At 33.8% G+C, this 21797-nt stretch overlaps 1 protein-coding gene across 3 annotated transcripts in view; it reads left to right on the top strand.

The window, feature by feature from the left end:
* The window catches only part of NUDCD1 (NudC domain containing 1), a 75776-nt gene extending 58601 nt beyond the window's left edge, over positions 1–17175 (top strand). For all 3 annotated transcript variants that reach the window (XM_073229965.1, XM_017657615.3, XM_017657614.3), the window contains 2 exons: positions 12627–12786; positions 14813–17175. In XM_073229965.1, coding sequence (XP_073086066.1) covers positions 12627–12786; positions 14813–15105 — 453 coding nt within the window. In that variant the 3' untranslated portion in view covers positions 15106–17175. The remainder of the gene's footprint in view (positions 1–12626; positions 12787–14812) is intronic.
* Positions 17176–21797: the final 4622 nt, after the last annotated feature.

Genomic DNA, 21797 nt, shown 5'->3' with positions numbered 1-21797 from the left:
TAAAGGTATGTCAGTTTTGTTTATCTTTTTATTTTAGCCTTTATTTCCTGAATTTCTTCTTTTTCCTTCCTTCTACTAACTTTGGGCTTTTTGTTTGTTTTTCCTTTCCTAGTTCCTTGAGGTATAAAGTTAAACTGATTGTGGTTTTTCCTGTTTCTCCATGTAGGCATTTGTTCCTAGGAATTTCACCGTTGAAACTGCAGTTACTGGATCACATAACTTCTGGTATTTTTTGGGCTTCTCTTTTGGTTTCTTCTTTAACCCATTGTTTGTTCAGTAGCATGTTTGTTAACCTCCACATTTGTGTGAATTTTCCAATTTTGTTCTTGTTTAATCTCTAGTTTCTTATCCTTGTGGTCAGAAAAATGATTGACATGATTTCAGTCTTCTTAAATTTTTAAGATTTGTTCTATGGCCTAACAGATTATCTGTCCTGGAGAAGGTTCCATGTGCACTTAAGAAGAATGTGTATTCTGTTGCTTTTGGGTGGAATGGTCAGCATGTCTGTTAAGTCCATCTGATCTAATGTGTTTGTTTAAGGCCAATGTTTCCTTACTGATTTGCTGACTGAATGATCTACCCATTCGTGAAAGTGAGGTATTAGAGTCCCCTAGTATTGTTGTCTTGCAAGCTGTTTCTCCCTTCAGTTCTGTTCACATTTGCTTTATAGGTTTATGTACTCCTATGTTGAGTGCATAAATATTTATAAATGTTCTATTCTCTTGGTGGATTGAACCTTTTATTATAGAATGACCATCTTTGTCTTTTATTACAGTCTTTGTCTTAAAGTCTGTTCTGACTGATAGAAGTATAGCTACCTTAACTTTCTTTTAATTCCATTTGCATGAAGTATCTTTTTCCATACCTTCACTTTTAATCTTTGTGTTTCCTTAAATCTGAAGTGAGTCTCTTGTAGAAAGCATATAGATAGGTATGTATCTATGCCATTTTGGTCATTGTTCTTTGCCTCTTTTGTAGTTCCTCTGCTCCTTTTCTTCTCTTATCTGTGATTTCATCATTTTCTATAGTGGTATGCTTATATTCCTTTCGTTTTTGCTTTGTGGTTGCCATAAGGTTTACATTTAACAACTTACAATGAATTCATACTTAAGTTTACACACTTATTCCCCACCCCCATGTTTTATATTTTTAGTGTCACAATTTACATCATTTTGTCTTATGTGTCCCTTATCAAAATTATTTTAATTAATGTTATTTTTACTACTTTTGTCTTTTAATCTTCATCACCTTTAAAAGTGATTAATCTACCTCTACAGCTCTGTAACTCTGAAAGTTATATATTTACCTTTCTTTACCAGTAAGATTTATACTTCCACATGTTTTCCTATTATTAATTAGCACATTTTTCTCTCAGTTAAAGAAGTCCCTTAAACATTTCCTGTAAAGCTGATCTAGTGATGATGAACTTCTTCACCTCAGACTTTGCTTATCTGGAAAACTTTCTTTCTCCTTACTTTCTGAATGACAGCTTTGCTGGGTAGAGTATTCTTGTTTGGAGGGTTTTTTTTGTTTTGTTTTGTTTTTTCTTTCAGCACTTTGTGTATATCATGCTACTCCCTTCTGGTCAAAAAATTGCTGATTGTCCTGTAGGGATTTTCTTATATGTAACAAGTTGGGTTTCTTTGCTGCTCTGATTGGATGAGTTCCTGCCAAGTCTTCTAGTTCATTGATCCTTTCTTTTGCTTCATGAAGTCTGTTGTACTACTCTAGTATATTTTTCAGTTAAGATACTGTATTCTTCAACCTGTGATTTCTATTTGGTACTTTCTTATATTTTCCTCCTCTTTGTTGAAGTTCTCACTTTGTTTATTCATTCTTCTGCTGTGCTGTGTGAGCATCTTTACGATCATTACTTTTAATTCTTTATCAAGTAAACCACTTTCTTCCATTTCAATAAGATCTCTTTCTGAAGTTTTATCTTGTTCTTTATTTTGGGATATATTCCTCTGTTTCTTTATTTTTCTTGACTGTTTTAATTTCTCTGCAGGAAGTTAAAGCCACTAAAGGAGTGGCCTTGTACAGGAGATAAAGATTATCATTTAACTCTGCCCTAGCTCTTGGTCATCTAACTTTTGTGATTGTCCAAGCAACCTATTTTATTTTTAGTGGCTCCCAGTATTTGAGGTTGTACCATGATCTCTCAGGTGTCCCGAAGGGGAGGATCTCAGTCAGCTCCTAGATTCAGACAGATTGGAAGCCAGACTCTCAGGTAGCAACTTTAAGCATATGGTCCTCTGGGAAGACAAATGTTAAGTCACTCTGGCCACCAGAACAAAGTGACGTAGAAGTGACCCTCTGGAAGCTGCAGAAATTGGGGCGACAGAGAAGTGTACAGTCTCCTTTCTGGGAGATAACGGTGACCTGGTATGAGGCAGAGGGAAAACAAAGAAAGTACCCATTGGTCTCTGTCCCCAGAGAGTATCTCAGTAAGTTGCTAGATTAATGCCAGACCAGAAGCCTGCCCATCAGGCCGAAGCTCCAGGACAGGCAAGTAGGCCTTTTTCACAGAAAGACCAAGGTTGTGTTTCAGTCTGCTTTTTGTGCTGTGTCCTGGTGGTGCCAGCTACCACCAGATGTCTGATGATTGCCAACCCATGGGACCCAGGAACACAGGCCCCACTGGCCGCAATACTCAGATGATTTAGATGGGTTGCATCTCCAAAAATTGGGGCAACAGACGGGGGTACAAGCTCTTTTCCAGTCAATACTGGCAGCCTGGAGTGAGATAGAGAGGAGAGTTAGTACCCACTGATCATTGCTGGAGAGTATTTCAATATCCCTCTACCTGTGTGTTGAATTAGATGCCTGCATTTCAGGCTCATGCTTTAAGGTAAGCAAATCAATCTTTTTCACAGAAATTCCGGGCACCCTGCAGCCAGCTGCCTCTATGCTGTGTTGGGTGGGTGGTGTGTGTATAAGAGGCCCCATAAAAACCATTTCTCAGTTCACTATAGCTTTGTGTGTTTTGTGGACACAAGCCTCAATGCCTTTCTGTCCAACTTGTTTTGGGGGCTCATCTCTCAGGTACAGATCTTGGGTGCACTAATGTGGGGTTCAAAGCCATTGTTCCTCAGGTAGAATGTTGGGATTTTGAAGAGTCCTTCCTGAATGCAGGTTGCCGTGCAGGTTATGGTGAAATGATGTCTCAGCTCTTCTGCCTGCTTTGATCTGGGTTCTTTTTTCTCATTTGCCTAATAGGTAGCAGTAGCCCAACTAGTTTTGGTTTTTCTTCCAAAGGAAATTTGTGTATATGTAGCTGTAGATTCAGTGTGTCCATGCAAGGAGGTGAAGTCAAGATCTTCCTGCATCACCATCTGGGACTGTAACCTCCTGAAAATTCTTTCTTTGTCTCAGTTGGGTTAATTGGAGACTATCTTTTGTAAGCCCTTTGGATTTTTTTTTCAATTAGATATTTTCCTGAAAATATGGGCCAAGATTCAGTGAGTCTTGATGTAAAAATGCATGAACATTACTATTTGGGTATAAATGGAATGGATGTAAATAGCATAATGCCAATGAATAAGTAATAAGTAAAAATCCATTGGGTTGTCATTGTATTATATGTAAGTCAAGGTCTACTAGGTCAAATGTAGTTTTTTGGTGTACCCAAGAGGGTACCAATTGGCTTGTCATTGGAGGAAAGGAATGAAGCAGGCTCTGATATTTTGGATGTTCAGTGCTATATCTATCTTAGGAATCAAATAGTACATTATTGACAATTTGTACTTTTTTCTGCAATGTTTATTTCAATCTCTTTTCTTGATTTCATTTGTTATGACTGGACAATTTAAAATTACCTGTACATGGAAAGGTCAGTATTTGTCCTTAAAGTTGTAGGAAAAATTCTGTAAGAAAAAGGTCAGAACTCTATATTGTAAATGACAAAGTTTTCAAAATATAATTCCCTGAAAGAAATGTAAAACAGGATTAGAATTTGGCATTTGAAAGTAAAATGTTAAATGAGTATGTGCAGCACAATAAAAGAGAAATATTAAATATCAGAACCAAAGAAGAAAGTAACAAGATGTGGTCACTGGAGTGTGAAGCTCAAATCAGAATTCAAATGCAATTGAAGATGAATATACTTCTGTCTAGAGCTTTGCTAGACAGACTATTAGCCACTGGCCACATGTAGCTATTAAGCACTTGAAATGTGTCTTGTCTGAGTTGAGATTTATTGTAAGTATAAAGTATACAACCAGCTTTTGATGACTTAGCATGAAAAAGGAATATAAAATATATTGCTACTAATAATTTTATGTGAACTTTTACATTTAGATAATAGTTTGGATATATTTGGTTAAATGAAATATATTATTAAACTAATTTACCCTATTTCTTTTTACTTTTTAATGTAGCTTCTAGAAAACTTAAAATTACATATGTGGCTCACAATTTATTTCTGTTGAAAAACACTGATCTATAGTGATCAAATCTAGACTTCAGAAATCAAAAGGTGATGTATTTTTGAAAATTAAATTACAGTGCATTCAATAACAAACCCATCAAGACAGGAAGCAGAGTTACAAAAATCTTGATTAATGCCATTGTGAAAGCTAGTAAAAAAGCTAGTACATGGTATACTAATTCTTTTGAAAAGATATTAAAGCTAAAATCAGAAGGAAGTACATTTCCTTGTACATGCTTTAGATACTTTAGAAAGTAAACAATTCTCAAGCTTCATGTCTCAGGTCCCCTTTACAATCTTATGTTCCTTGCAGTATATAGTCCTTCCATTTATCTGTATTACATCTATCAAATTTGATCACTATAGATGTTAAGCTACATAATAATTCCCCTCTTAGAGCCGCTATTTCAAAGTACCACAGATTAGGTAATTAAATAACAGAATTTTGTTTTCTCACAGTTCTGGAGGCTGGGAGTCCGGGATCAAGGTGTTTGCACGGTTAATTTCTTCTGAACTTCCTCTCCTTGGCTTCAATGGCTCTCTCTCCGTGCATCATCATACTGTCTTCCCTTTGCACCCACCAGTCATACTGGATTGGGACCCTCCCTAATGACCTCTTTTGAACTTAATTACTCTTTTAAAGGTTCTGTCTCCAAATACAGCCACATTCTGCGGTACTGGGAGTTAGGACTTCAGAGTATGAATTTTAGGGGCTGCAACTCAGCCGACAAAAGTGTCCTTCACTAAGATTTTAGCAGTTAACATGTGACGTTTATTTTTTCTGTTTCTCCACCTTTTCTTTTTGCTGAAATACAGGAATGAGTTGCATGAGCCATGTCTTTTTATACCCAATGTCTCATATATATGCTAAAAATTAAGGCATTGTCATATGTAACCACAATACAAGAAATTTAACATTGATGTAACACTTATACAAAGTCCATATTCAAATTTTATAAATTGCTCAAATAATATACTTCACAGGAATTTTTTTTCTTGATTTGGGATCCAATCCCATGTCACATACTACCTTTTATTTTGCTGTCACTTTAGTTTCCTTTAATTTGGAGCATCCAGTTACCCAGCCTTTATGACAGTGACTTTATTTTGTACTTTTTTATAGTCTGTCTCCAGTAATTCCTCAAGATCAGATTTAGTGTTGCATTTTTGCCAGAAATACTACATAAATGGTACTTCCTTTCCAGTTATCACATTAGGAGGAAGTTGAAGGCAGATTTTTCCTACTGTTGTGGTGTTAAATCTAATTATGTGGTGTCTATCAGTTATCATGTTCCCATTTGAATTAATAAGTACTTGTTTGAAGGTCAAAGTAATCCTTTTACAGGGTTTAGTAGATTCTGTCATTTTCCTATTTCTTTTCTCCCTATAGAGGCTTTCTGTCTGTCACATTTAGAATAATGTGTAAGATCCTTACCACAGTCTGCAAGACCCCTTCAAACTTTGTAATTCACTGTATGTAATATTTTTAAAATTGAGACTCAACCACACATGTATACATACATACATCTGAAATAAAAATTTCACAAAATAGTACTATTATTACTGTATAAAACATACTTCAGTACTCCATTCCATACTATTTTTAAGGAAATAAAGTAAAAAATTCTCTTCTTGATCTATTAAAATTGATTTTGCAACCTTTCTTGGGACCCACTGTTTAAAAAATACTGCCCTCTAGTACTGATGGTCTGTCATTTTCTGCCACTTTTTTCCCTAACTCACTTTAACCACACTGGGCTTCATGCTGTTTCTCATACTTTCTCATGCTTGTCCTCTAGAGCCTTTCCATTTGCTATTTTCTACCTGAACTGTCCTGCTTTTTCTCTCATTTGCCCCCTTAATTATTCAGAGCTCTGTTTACATTGCCTTCCATCTCTTACCAAACTGTGTGAAACATAACTGCTTTATTCACCTGCTTTGTTTATCTCATAGCACTTTTGATTTCCTGATATGTTTTATTGTCTGGTGTATTTATATGTATCCTTCATTGAAATAGTCACCGAAACTTGATATTAATCAGGATACAATTTAAGATCCAATTTGACAATTTTCAGAAATGAGAAAATTATTTTCTTCTAAAGGTATTTTCCTTTTTACACCTTTTAGTGAAGGAAAATAAATGCATTACCCAGCTGCATTTTATACACTTAAAGAGCTGGTATCTTCCTAGGCTCTATCTCTAGTCAATGTTAAAACATCTAATTATATAGTTAATTTTTTGAATGGCTATTCAAGTGACTATGCAACTCAGAATTTTATAAGACTTCTTTTCCATTTTCAACCATCAATTTTAGAGATGCCATACATGCACATCTGATAAACAAAATTTAATTGACCAAGTCTAATATATACATATTTCATAGTATGTGGGCTACAATATCTGAAATAGTGTCTGTCCAGGGACATACTCTGATAATTGCTTAAGAACTGCTGATAAAATGGGCTTTGGGAGAGCATGCAGTAGTGGTCATAAAGAACAGGTTTGAAACCGTATCTGACCTTAAATCCCAGCTACCATTTATTATTAGCTTCTTATATCTCTTGACCTCTTGACTTTGAGGGTAATTATCTCCTCCCACAGACACACCAAATCTATACCTACCTATACAATAATTCCTCCTGAAGAACTGAGGGCTGATTGAACAGCTTGTGCATTAACAAAGGGTAAAGAGACCACATAGAGAAGAACATGAAAGATGGAGACCAGTGAAATGGGAACCCCACATCCAGTGCTGCAAACTGCAGTTTGTAGGGAAACCAAAGCAAAATACACACTTGGAACTGCACAGCAAAGGAAGCCACCAACAAAATGAAAGAGCAACCTTGTGAATGGGAGAAAATATTTGCAAATCATATCTGATAAGGGGTTAATATCCAAAATACACAAACAATTCATGTAACTCAACACCAAAGAACAAATAATCCAATTGAAAAATGAGCAGAGGACAATAGACATTTTTCCAAGGAAGAGATAGAGATGGTCAACAGACACATGAAAAGATGCTCAGCATCACTAATCATCAGGGATATGCAAATCAAAACCATAATGAAATGTCATCTCATACCAGTCAGAATGGCTAGTGTCAAAAAGATAAGAAGTAACTAGTGTTGGCAAGGATGTGGAGAAAGGGGCACCCTGATGCACTGTTGGTAGGAGTATAAATTACTGCAGCCACTATGGAAAACATGGCAATTCCTCAAAAATACTTAAATATAGAGTTAACATATGACCCAGTAATTCCATTTCTGTTTACCCAAATAAAATATTAACGAAAGGAAGGATAAGTTAATTCAGAAAGATGTATGCACCCCTATGTTTATTGCAGCATTTTTTACACAGTCTAAGCATCCATGATAGATTAGTGGATAAAGAAAATGTGATATATATCCACAATGAGATATTATTCAGCCCACAAAAAAAGAATAAAATCTTGCCATTTGTGACAACATGGATGGTCCTAGAAGGTGGTATACTAAGTAAAATAAGTCAGAAAGGAAAAGATAAATACCCTGTGATTTCACTTACATGTGTAATCTAAGGAACCAAAGGTAAAATAGATGCATAAATACAGAGAGTAAAGTGATGTGTGCCAGAGGAGTTGGCGGGGAGGGGTAGGTGAAATAGGTGAAGGGAGTAAAGAGATAAAACTTCCAATTATAAAATAAAAATGTTATGGGGATGAAAAATATGGCATAAGGAACATAGTGACACTGTAGTAACTTTGTCGGCAGATGGTAACTACATTTATCCTGGTGAGCATCTCATAATGTATATTGTTGAGTCACCATGAATGTGATAATGCATGTCCACTATAAAAAAATTGCAATATACAGAAAAAGCAAAAACATCCTTCTGTGAAGAAACAAGGCAAACAACTTACCTGAGAGATGATCCATATTTTAGAACTGTCAAACGAGGAATTTAAAGTAACTGGTTAATACATTAAAGGCTTTAGAAAAGATGGATAATATACATGAATAAATGCGGAACATTGGCAGATAGAAAATATAAAAAATGAAATGCCAGAAAATGAACAAAGAATGCATTCAACAAACTCATCGGTATATTCAGTATATATGGGGAAAAAAAACCAATAACCAACAAAAAACAGTACTATCAAATGATCAAATATACATCTAATTGGAATTCCAGAAGGGACATGGAACATTCATCAAAGTAGACCATTTCTGGTTCATAAAATAAAAAGCTCAGCAAGTTTAAAAGAGTAAGAATGATAAATAGAATTTCATCTGGCCATAACAAGAGTTAAATTAGAAATTAATAACAAAAAAAATGGACAATTAAATATTTCTGATTAATCCATGAGTCACATTGGAACTCGCAAGGGAAGTTAGGAAATTTTTATTTGAATGAAAATGAAACACAGCACATGTAGGATGCAGCTAAAGCAAATATTTAGAGGTAAATTTATAGTAGTATATGTTATAATAGAAAAGAAAAAATGTCTTTAATAGTTTAAGCTTCCACCTTAAACTATGCAAAGAAGAGCAAACCAAATCTAAAGCAAGCAGGAAGATGGAAACATATAAAAGCAGGAATCAGTGAAATTAAAAATCAGATTCAATAAAACCATTGAAACCAAAAGCTAGTCCTTTGAAAATATCAAGATTGATAAATCTATAGCCAGAATAACCAAGATAAAAGAAAACAAATTGCCAATATGAGGAATAAAAATGAGCATATCAGCACAGGTCCAGAAGACACTGAAGTGTAATAATGGACTATTATGAATAACTGTTTCATATATTTGACAATTTATGAAACATAATTTCTTTGGAAGACAAGCATTAATCACCACAGTTAATTCAAGAAGAAATAGATAACCTCAGTAGTTCTGTATCTATTAAATAGATTGAATTTGTTATAAATCTTCCAACAAAGAAATCTTCAGACCTACATTGCCTCACTGGTGTGTTCTACCAACTGAAGAAACAATACCAATTCTATACAAACTGTTAACAGAAAATAGAAAGAAACACCTCCCAATTTATTTTATGAGGCATTACCCTTATGACAAAGACATGCCAAGAAAAGGAAGAAAAAAAACAAAAACTAATATCCCTCATGAACACAGACACCAAAATCCTGAGTATTAGTAAATTAAATCCAGCAGTAAGTTAAAACGATAAAACATCATGACCAAGTAGAATTTATTCTGAGAATTCAAAGCTGATTCAGCAGTCAAATATCAGTGTCATTCAGCATATCAACAGACTAAAGAAGAAAAACATTTACCATCTTAGTAGATACAGAAAAAGAATGTGACAAAATGTAGCATCTGTTTATGATAAAATTGCTCAGCAAACTAGGAATTGAAGGTAACTGCCTCTTTCCTTGAAAAACATAGTTAACATACTTCATGGTAAAAAATGGAATGCTTCCCCTTAAGATTAGTAATAGGCGAGGGTGTTTGCCCTTGTTATTCCTAGTCAGCACCATGCTGGAAATCCTACCTGGTGCCGTGTGGCAAGGAAAAAAGTAGTGAGAGGCATAAATAATCACGGAAACATTCCAGTGCTACCACAAGAGAAACCAAACACATTTTAGGTATTACCTTAAAATCAGTATTGATGTTCAGTTCCTTTATCCACTATCCACTCTTAGCTTATAACCTTTGAATGGACTTATAAGTTTATTTTCTTATCGTGGCCACTGACCAACCTGTTAAACATCTTGTAGGGGCATAATCTTTCTTATTCAGGTGTATGGGATACTTGATTTTTAAATAAAGTATAGGTAGGCTAGAATTTACAAAGTAATGTGACTGTCACACAGTCTCAATACATAACAAAAAAAGAACTCTAAATTATTCATTTAAAAGGAATGTTTTCTCTCAGAGTGAACTATTATTTGAATTAATACCATGAGACTAATTTATCATAATTTGTTATTAAAACTTCCAGAAACTTGATTTTGAGTATTTGAGCATTTGGCTGATAGCCACAGCCTACAGCTTCAAAGCCAACAGTGTAGCATCTTCCAATGGTCTCTTAACTTTCTGTTTTTGCTCTCGTTACACCTTGTGAGTGTGATCCTTCTGCATCCCTCTTACAAGAACCCCTGTTAATACATTGGGTCCATCCAGATAATCCAGGATTATCTCTCCAATTCGAGATGCATAAATTAATCCCATCTACAAAGTCCCCTTTGCCATGTAAGGTAATGTATTCACAAGTTCCAGGAGATTAAGACTTGGTCATCTTGTGGGGGTTGGGGGGTGGACATTATTCAGCCCACCACAGGTGATATACATGCATATTAATAATCTAACAGTATAATAAATAATTTATTAGGAATAATATACATAATTCTGGCAGTTATCAGACTTTAAGTAGCTCATATAACCATGAGAATAGGGAAGCTTTTGGAGTAGCTGATGATAGAACTGAATTTTGGGAGATAAGTAAGAATCCATTAGGCAAGAAAGACCAAGAAGAGTCCAGGCAACATGCTGTGTCAGAACTATGGTAAGAGTGCCCATGTGAGATTGCTGTCTTCCTTAGTAACAGTACTTTGCCTCCACGGTAATGGGAGGCTGTATGAAGTAAGTGGGAATGGAAGAGGAGGAACATCTAAGTTGAAGTAAGGGGCCCATAGCAAAAGACCTACACCCCATCTTATTTTCATGGCTGTTCTCCTTTGGGGCTAGCCCTCCATCTGGTGATTCAGGGCTCTCTGTTCTGTCACCGTGTCCATTCAAGTGTGAGAGGATCAAAAGTCAGTCATTTTATTATTAATATTCAGTATGTTTAAGACATTTGACTCATGAACATAAATGCATTTTTTATGAGAAAATTACTTCAGCTCATGTTTGTATTTCAATTATTTTCTTCCATTAAAACTCTTGAAAACAAGTGAGAATATCAGAGTGGGATGCAGGGAAGAGAGCTGGAGCAGTGTTGGATGCATCAAACTTACTACAAAAGGCCAGTTAGTTGGTGTTGATTTTGAAAATAAACCTCACTTAGCTAGTGACTATCAGGAGCAAAGGGAGAGATTAGTCTGTGAACACTGTGTGCCAACCGGTTCCCCTTCTGTAGAGACCAAGTATCTGTCCCATCAAAGCCTTATCCTCACGCATTGTTGGGGCACGAGAAATTGGGTTAGCTCTGTCACTGGGTGACCAGCAGCCAGTGCTCACACGGCTGTACCAATAAATCCTCTTGCTCAGGAGCCATTTCACAGCTTTCCCTGATGGATACACATCAGGTCTCCACCTCTGGTTTTTAACTCAGTTTATTCTCCAGTCTGCTCTAAAACTCATGGCAGAAATTTACTATGTATCAAGTATGCATATTTTATGTTTTCAACATTTGATGTGATTTTGTTGGTACTGAGGCATTTTTAACTCTGACAATAACATTTTTAATAGAAAAGATCATGGCAATGTATATCATTAAAGGAAGTACTCCTTCCTGTAGATGGGATTATGAGTCTCAACTTGATGATTTTATATTAAAATGAATTCCTTTACCATCAGTATTACAATAAAAATTAATAAATATTCTTGACATTGATACTATAATTAAACTGTACAAAGTAACTTAGAAACATCTGAGTTTGAATCGCAGTATTATAAATTTTGTGTTTAGCCTAGAATGAGTTACTCAGGCTTTCCAAGTATGTTCTTTCATGTATTAAATGAAGATAATAACAGCCTTTTGGTTTGTTGAGATTAATATTTATAATATGTCTGGCATATAGAACATGCTTGTAAATCCTAGTAGCTATCTTTGTTTTTGGTGATTATTACAAGTCATCATTTGTGAACTCATATTTGTATTCTGTAGTTTAAAAAATAATCTTATAAAATTTCTGCTTTATATCATGCTTTTAAATTAGTTACTAATAGTTGAAAAGTAATATTGCATAGTGGTTAAGAACATAGACTCTGGGTTCAGATCTTAGCTCCACAGCTTATTACCAGACTGACCTTGGGCGAATTACTTAAATGCCCTGTGCTTTACTTCCCTCAGCTTTAAAATGGACAGAACAGTAGTACATTTCTCCTAGGGGCATTATGAAGAGTTAATCAGATGTATAAAAAGTCTAGAACAGTTGCTGTCATATAGTGTCATGTGTCAGTTGTTGTCATCATCATCACTATTATTAATTTGTTCAGTCAATTATTGTTTTTGTCACTTTTTATTTTAGGTGAATCTTGGAAGCAACCAGTACCTTTTCTCTGTCGTAGTGGATCCTAAAGAAATGCCCTGCTTCTGTCTGCGCCATGATGTTGATGCCCTGCTCTGGCAGCCACACTCCAGCAAGCAAGATGATATGTGGGAACACATTGCAACTTTCAATGCTTTAGGTATAAAAGAAGCTCTTTGACAGCATTTTCTATTACATAAAAAAATCACAGTCATCATTTTTTTAAAAGCTCATTTCTATTTTCTTTTTTAAAAATTTGAGCTGTCCTAGTTATGTTTGGATTGATTTGTGCTGTAATTTGGTTGCTTGAACTGTTGTTGATAAATGTTAGTTTTTCTGGAACAGTAAGACTAATTCTGTTTTTATGCTTGAAAAGAAGATGAACACATATTATAAATGAAAGTGTTATCTAACCACTTGAATCATTGTAATCAGTCATTTACTTATTCCAGTTAAGCTTTATGGTATTAAAATATGAACAAGGGATTTGACAATACCCTACATGAAACTTGTATTCAGGTTTCTTCACAGTAATCTTCAAAAATGTCATATAATTGCTCTAAGGTAATGCACATTAGGAGATACCTTTCATGGAACTTAAGTACAAAAGAGCCTATTTAATGAAAATACTTAGGGAAAATGGTGGTAAACAGAAATGAAATTTATTCTGTAAGGTAAAGGAGGCTATTTTTAAAACTAGAGCTTCAGAAATTTTAAATAACTGTAGACTTAAGCGATAATTGATATTATGTTATGCATTAGCATTGTATGGGGACGTTTTTTATATGAATTAGCCACAGTTACTGCTTTATTGAGAGGCAGTTTTAAACTGGAAGCTGGAAGTAGAATTAGGCATTTTGATTCCTGTGTATGCACAACCCTAATTGTAAAGATTTGTCAATTATTCCTTACAGTTAGTAATATAATAGGCTTTAAAACTGGTTAGAAAAATCCAAATGGATTTTTATGACCTAAAACATGAAGTCTGATTAAATAATTTAAATGTATAATTTCTAGCTTCTCTACTACAATTCCTGTTTTTTTATTCTCCATATTCTTTTTTCAGCCAAAGGAAAGCTCTGTCATAAAATTTGTACGTGTTTGGATCCTCCATTTTTATCCCCAAATCTCCTGTTGTAGAAGAATTCTATGCTTGAGTTTAAGTTAAATCAGCATTATATTAGATATGTAGTCTTGAGATACTACATAAATTATTAGTTTTGTCAAGGTGAGCCTGGAGAGCTAATTACAAAATAGTCAGTGTCTACATCCTTTTCACTTTTTCCTCAAATCCTGTTAATATTAAAAAAACAACACTGATCTGCCTGTGCTCAGTGGGTTCCTTTGCTAATTTAATTCAGTTTGATGAGATCCCAATTTAATGTTTTATTTTTTAATCTCACATGTTACAACATTGTCCCAATTACCATGTCCCAGTCTGAAAATCCTAATTTACATTTCAGAACATAGATGTCCTTTTAATCTGTAAAGATGATTTTTAAAAAGATAAGATTTTTTTCATAGTTTCATTAGTTTTCAAGGGATTTCATAATTATACTTTTTAAATTAGATACTTGAATATTCTTTCAAGCCTGTAGAGGTCTACTTTTGGGAACTGAAGTACAAAAATCCTCTTACAGTGTTGGTATGTGTATAAAAATACCAACATGAGAGAAATAATAAGAAAATGCATTGTGCATATTAGTACCTTCAGGGATGGTGCCTGCATTATGTACACACTCCTGAAATAACTTCACAGTGGTATATCCTATAAGCATTTTCCATTTGATAAGGAGAAAAAGATTATGTAATGCCACATCTGTGTTTCATGAACCTAATTATTAAATTAGCATTTAAAGATACATGTTTTTAGTGCTTTTGATTTTATATTTTTAGTGTGCTAATTTTTTATGAAAATTATATGGAATTACTTTGTCTTGAAGAGATGAAATCTATTTTGTTCCTTAGAAATTAAAGATGTATTTTTGTACCTTTTGGGAGAAGTTCTTTGTGGCTAATCATTAATGATTCAGAATTTTAGCCATTGTTGAGTATTTATGGTATGTATTTTATTTAGGCACTTTAATTTGTAATACAGATTGTAAAATACTAAATGTTAAATCAGAATTTTTCCCCTTCTATTTAATATATAGCTTTCCTTTTCTTTGTCTTACATTTCTTGGTAGGCTACGTCCAAGCATCGAAGAGGGACAAAAAATTTTTCGCCTGTGCTCCAAATTCCTCCTATGCAGCCCTTTGCGAGTGTCTTCGTCGCGTATTCATCTATCGCCAGCCCACTCCCATGTCCACTGTGCTGTACAACAGGAAGGAAGGCAGGCAAGTAGGGCAGGTTGCTAAGCAGCAGGTAGCAAGCCTAGAAACCAGTGATCCTATTTTAGGCTTTCAAGCAACAAATGAGAGATTATTTGTCCTCACTACTAAAAACCTCTTTCTAATAAAAGTTAATACAGAGAATTAATTACTCCAACAATGTGGCTCCTAAGTACTGACAACTGTTCAGTGACAGCTGGAAGCCTGGGCAGTTATACTGTAACCTGTTAAGTTTTCATGTGTCAAATAAAATAATCTTGTATAAATTCTGTATTTTCTAAAGGATATTGGAATATATATAAGGGATTATGATTCTATAAAAACTATGGAATGAAGCTGCAAATTTAGAGAAAATTGACTTCTGTAAAAATTGTAAAGATATCATTAGCAAGTATATTTTTTAAAAACAGGCCAGAATCTCATCTTTTATATGACAGATGTACAATTCAGTGTTTAAAAATAAAAATATTTATCATGTACTCTGTTCATTGACATAGTTTTCTTCATTCATACCTATAGAACATGTAGGAGGATAACAGCTAAAATGTTAATTCTTGTAAATACTTATTTAAATGGACTGAATAGCTGAGGTAGAGGGGGAAATATAGCCAGGGCAATATTGTTCAAGTTTGCTGAGAGGCCTTAATTATTTTCTCAAGTTAAGCATAGCTGTATTTAACTTTCATAAATTTGCTCCTCCAAAAAAATAGACAAAGAGAGATCATTAGGTTACACAAAGTGTAGCTTGTATCCATTTCTGCAAAACAAACCATCTAAAACTCAGTGGTTTAAAACAAGGATATTTTATGATTTTTCATGATTTAATGACTTGGCTGTCTCTTCTCTACATGGCCTTTCATCCTCCAGGAGGCCGGACTGGGCTTATTCCCAAGATAGAGAAAACATTCCCAAGAGGGCAAGCCCTAACACACAAGAGCTTATCAAGCCTCTGCTTCCGTCACATCAGCTCTGTTTCCATTGAACAAAGCAAGTCACATGGCCATGTCTAGAACCAATGTGAGAGGTTAATGCACAGGACACAGATAGCAGGAGGGAGGATGCATTGATCATTAATGTAACAGTCTACCACACAAACTATAAATTGGCCTTGTAGTTCTTATATTTCTATGGTTAAAAAAATGTAATCCTGATTATACATTACATATTTTTTGCCATCAGAGTTAGTTTCTCATATTATTTCCTTGGAGTTTTTGGTTTGTGTTTACCTGGAAAGTTATTTACTTTTTATACCATTTTTAGGTGTACTGCTTATAAAACCTCATGTTGGTTTTTATATTTTAATAAGGAAGTTGAGACCTTAACAAGGCAGAAAGGAGGAGGAAAGAGGTATAACATAGAAAGTACTTGTTCCTAACATCTCTCTCTGCCTATCTAGGCCAGTGTTTGGCTGAATTAGTAAAAGGAGAAGCAAGTTTGAGGGTCAGAAAAGGAGGAGAAAAGATGGGGGTTGTATACATGTTCTACAGTATGTCAGAGAGAAGTATTAGGATTCTTGATAAAAAGTTGGGGGAAGTTCTGAGAACTGGTAACAGCTGGAGTCCAAATAGTACTCTGCTAAATGTTAGGAAAGAGATTAGATATCAAGCATCATAAGGTCATGAACTTAAGGGGAAAAAAGTCACAAAATGGTGATATTTTCAGAACTTTTTACTATCATTGTAAAACTTAATAAAAAAGACTAAATGGTGAACTGTTAAAAGTCTTACTATGTGATAGTAGATTTAAATTTTCTTTATAATTTTCCCCAAAGATCATATATACCCTCTTAGGGAATTTAAGAAAAATAATGGAATAATGTGGTGCTTAATTAACCATATTACTATGTATACATGCAATTTCCAGATAGCAATCAGTTTTCTTTACTTTATACATGTGATTTTTAACACAATTAATGTTTAACTGAAAACTATCAGGCTAATTAAGTCCTAAGCATTGTTGCATATTCATCTATGTTGAGAATAATAAGTCTAGAGCAGTGATTCCAAGCTTTTTTTGCAATGTTGCAAGGATTCCAAATTGAATTCAACTTAAACAATGTTCCAAACTTTAAAAAATAATGAACACATTTAAATGATGTATATACTACAACTATTGTGAATGTAGTACCTTGTATTTTTGTTGATTTTTATAATAAATTATAAATAGGAGTTTATATTATATATATTTATGATAGTAATAAAGTATTGTGTTTTCCCTAGTTAATTTAACAACATTCATTATTTCAACATTTAGTAAGCATCAGTTACATATCACAACATGATGCTTTCAGTGTTAAGTGTAGTGCAGTGCCAAGGATAAAGACAGAATCTACATTCTAGGTAAAATTTTTCTTCTGGTTGGGAAAAAAACATGGGAAGAGTAGGTAGAGTGGTTGTTCTATTAGAAGTTTGATCAGGTATGGAATCCATCAGGAGGCAGGCAGAAGAGTTGCCAGTGGGGAGGGTTAGAAAGAAAAAAGAGTTCAAGAAATTAAGAATGATTAATGATGTATCACTATCACATTTCTGCATAGATGGACAATTATAAGAAGTCACCAGTGCACAGACATTTCTAACATTTTATTAGTGATTATAGAGATAAAACAAATGATAAGTTTATGTATAGCAAAAAATATAATGAGAAATAAAACGTAATAATCACTGATGATTACTGGAAGAATATTTAATTACTTCTTAGTACTAAGGATGTCTTACAGAACAAGTAGTAGGAGTTAAACTAGTAATAACAAGGCCTAATGATGGGGTGTTGGTGTAATCAATAAATGAGAAGTAAGCCCTTCTAAAATAGTATTAAAGAATAATGAGGAAAAATAGCCAATGTGAAAGGTAACCAACTGGATGCCACGATACATTTCGAAGCAGGAATTAAATGAGGTTACAGTATCATTGCATCAGTAAATAAATAGACATACATTTACTTTTTATTTACTTATTAGAAGAAAATATTTATAATCTCAAGGTTGAGAAGGTTTAAGATCCAGAAAGCAAAAACATGAAAAGATTAATGGATCTGATCATTACAAAAAGTAAAATTTCTTTATTACTTGGTTCTGTAAATGGTGATAAAAGCAACACAGTGAGACAATATCTGCCAAATCATAATAGATAAGAATTAAAAATCTGGAATATAAAAAGAACTATTACTTAGTAATAAAAACCAAATGACACAATAAAAAATAAGTCAAAAATAACAGTTGTTTCATAGAATAAAAAAGATGACCAATAAACTTTTTAAGAAATGCTCAGTCTCCCAGGTAATCAGAGAAATTGGTAAAACTTTAAAAGTTTTATAACATTGAATTTTGGCCAGGGTATAGAAAAATGGGAACTCTCCTATGCTGCTGGTGGGAGTGTCAACAGGTAGTGAAGGACACTAGGTGATATGTATTCAAATAACAGTGCATTCTCTATAATCCCAGCAATACTAGGAAAACACACAACTTGTGCACAGAGTGATAAATACAAGAATATACATTGTGCCAATGTTTATAATAATTTGGCAGAATCTAAATGTTCATCAGGGGAATAACTAAATGGCAGTATTTTTATATTACAATACTATACATTAGTGTTCATAAGGAGCTTTAGGTTAAGTCCCTCTTTATGGGCCTGAAAATCCCCTGATAATCATTATGTAAGTAATACTTTTTCCCTTTTGCATAGGAGAAAAATGGAGTTAGATTGAAACACATTAGCAATTCACATGAATATTTGTGTGCTATTTTCTAGATGAATAGATACACCTATGAGAAGTCTTTTTTCATAAAAACATGTTTTTCTGCTGTTTAATATATATATTAAAAAATAAGAGGGGAATAACCCATTTTCCCAAGGAAATTAAGATTGAATATTGCCTTGGTTCCTAAGTTCCTGCCATGGGAGGTAATAGAAAGAGCCAACCCCTTTGCTTTGAATAAGCATTGTGGGTTTAAAAGCAGGCAAGCCATGTTCAAAAAAGGTTACAGCCATGCCTATCCTGAGACTCTGTTCCACCTGTCTTCCTCCAAGAGACTAGCCTATGCATGTGTTATACTATGTGTCAGAATGCAAGAGGGCAAGATCAATTTTACAACGTTTTTCAAGTTTCTGCTTGTGTCACATTTTCTGATATAATGGTCAAAGCAAATTACATAGCTTATCCCAAGAGTCAGAGTGGAGTGCCCTGCCAAGTTACATGGCAATGGACATGGATATAGGGATGGTGAAGAATTGGAAGCATTTTTTAAATCTATCCCATGCACCCCTACTGTGTCCCAGCAATATCATAGATCCCTAGCCCTCCCTCTTCCCCAACTTTGTTGCACACAGAATATACTTAAACGGTATACCAAAGCAAAAAAATGGGGCTGCTCTTGGCTAGATGTGACTGACTATCCAAGGACCAGGGAACTAAATATCTAGACAACTGGTAACCTATTTGCAGCACAATGTAAACTCTTATGAAGTGTGTGCATACATTGAAATTCTCATTTATAGTTAAGTGATAAACTCAATTTTCAAAAAATAGAAATTAGTAAAAATTTTAATATAGAAAAATGTAATGTGCCGTTTATTATCATTTCAGATGTATGCATATACTTGTCATTGCATCTGCTTTTTATTTTGAGGCATAATTTACACACAGCTATACCCATTTAACATATATTTGGATCTGTTTTAATATATTTCAATGTATATTAAACTTCATATGTAATAATAGATCACATATATGTATTTTCCTGTACATGTATACAAAACTACCGCTATATAAGCTGGAGTGGCTATATTAATATCACACAGTTTCAAAGCAAAGAATAATGTTAGCGATAAGGAAGGCCATTTCATGATAATACAGGATAATACAGTCCCTTACTCAAGAGAACATTACAATTCTAAATGTTTATAGCTCTAATAAAGCTTCAAGATACACAAAGACTGATAAAATTAAGAATAAATAAGTAAAAGGTTTGAATACCCTTCTTTCAGTTGATAAAACAAGTAGAAAATCAGCAAGGATATAGAAAATTCTAACGCACAACCAAGTTGACTGGATTGACATTTATAGAACACACTACACAACAGCAGCAGAATAACATTCTTCTTAACATTCTAAAGTGCAAACATTGTATTTATCAAGATAGACTATATTCTGGGTTATAAATCTCAATAATTTATTAAGTCAAAAAATATCAAGTCATACGAAGTATATCCTCTGAGCCAAGTGAAATTAATAAGAAATCAATAACAAATCTCTGCAAAGTATTTATATAGTGTGAAATTAACACTTTAAATAACTCATAAGTCAAAATATAAACAGTAGTACTCAAAATGAATGAAAATTAAGAACATACCAATATTTGTATTTAAAGGGAAATATATAGCACTAAGAGCTTTTATTAGAAGATGTCAAATCAACGACCTTTGCTTCCACTTAAGAAATTGGAAAAGAGCAAACAACTTTATGGCAGAAAAGGAAAAAGATTAGAGTAGAAATCAATGAATAGGAAGTAAAACAAATGAGGAAAGTTAATGAAACAAAAATTTGCTTCTTTGAAAAGACTGATAGAATTAACCTTCAGCCAAACTGATCAGGAAAAAGGGAAGGTAAATATTACCAATATCAAACAGTCAGAGAGGTGAAATCACTATAAATTCTACAGGTACTTAAAAATTGAATGAATATTGTATGAATATTGTATGAATATTGCATGAATATTGTAACAACTTTATCAATAATTTGAATGACTTAGAAAATAATTTGAATGACATTCAAAGCTCAGTCAAGAAGAAATAGATAACTTGAATAGCTTTATATTATTTTTTTAAATAGAATTTATACCTTCCCATAAAGACCATATGGTACCACAGGTGAATACTACTAAAATTTTGAAGTAGAAATAATTCTACACAAATTCTTCCAAAAAATTGAAGCATAGAGAGTATTCCCAATGTATTCCATTAGGTCACCATTACCCTGATGGCAAAACTAGGCAAAGATGTGAGTCAAACTATAGGCCAATATCCTACATGAACATGGATGCAACAATTAACACAAAAGGGGATTAAAGGATAACATAAAGAATATAAAAAAGAAATGTAATGACCAAGTGGAGATTATCTGAGCAATGCAATTTTGGTTTACATTTGAAATGCATCTCAATGAAATCTACCATATCAACAGACCAGAAGAAAACAAATATAACTTATCACTAGACATTTGAAAAGCATTAGATAACATCCAACTTACTTATTAAAAACAACAAACTAGAAGTAAAGGAACTTCCTCAATCTGATGAAGGGCTTCTTACAGAAAACTACAGGTAACATCATAATGATGAAAAAATAAGTGCTACCCCCCACCACCAGAGCTCCCCCAAGATCAGGGACAGGGCAGGAATGTCTGCTCTCACCATTTCTATTCAACATTGTACTAGAGGTTCTAACCAGTGCAGTCCAGGCAAGAAAAACAAAAGACATACTTTTATTGGAAAAGAAGAAAAGGTATTCCTAGGCAACATGATTGTTGGAAAATTCTTTGGAATTTATTTAAAATAAAAACTAGAACTCTGAGCATATCAAAGTTGTAGGAAACAAGTATACAAAATTCAATTATATTTATATATACTAGCAACAATCAGAAACATAAAAACAATAGTATTTACAATAGCACTGTATTCATGAATCAGAAGAGTTGTTATTGGTAAGCTGTCTCTCCAAATTTATAGATTTAACACAATCCTATCAGGCTTTTGTGTTTTTGTTTTTGGAATGATACAGTATTGCAAAGGACCTAGAATACTAAAATGAACAACAAAAAGGTCTTATGCCACCAGACTTTAAA

Source organism: Manis javanica, chromosome 2 (genome assembly GCF_040802235.1).
Source record: "Manis javanica isolate MJ-LG chromosome 2, MJ_LKY, whole genome shotgun sequence".
NCBI lineage: Eukaryota > Metazoa > Chordata > Mammalia > Pholidota > Manidae > Manis > Manis javanica.
Note: the sequence above shows the minus strand (reverse complement) of the source record. Positions and strands in the feature narration are given on the sequence as shown.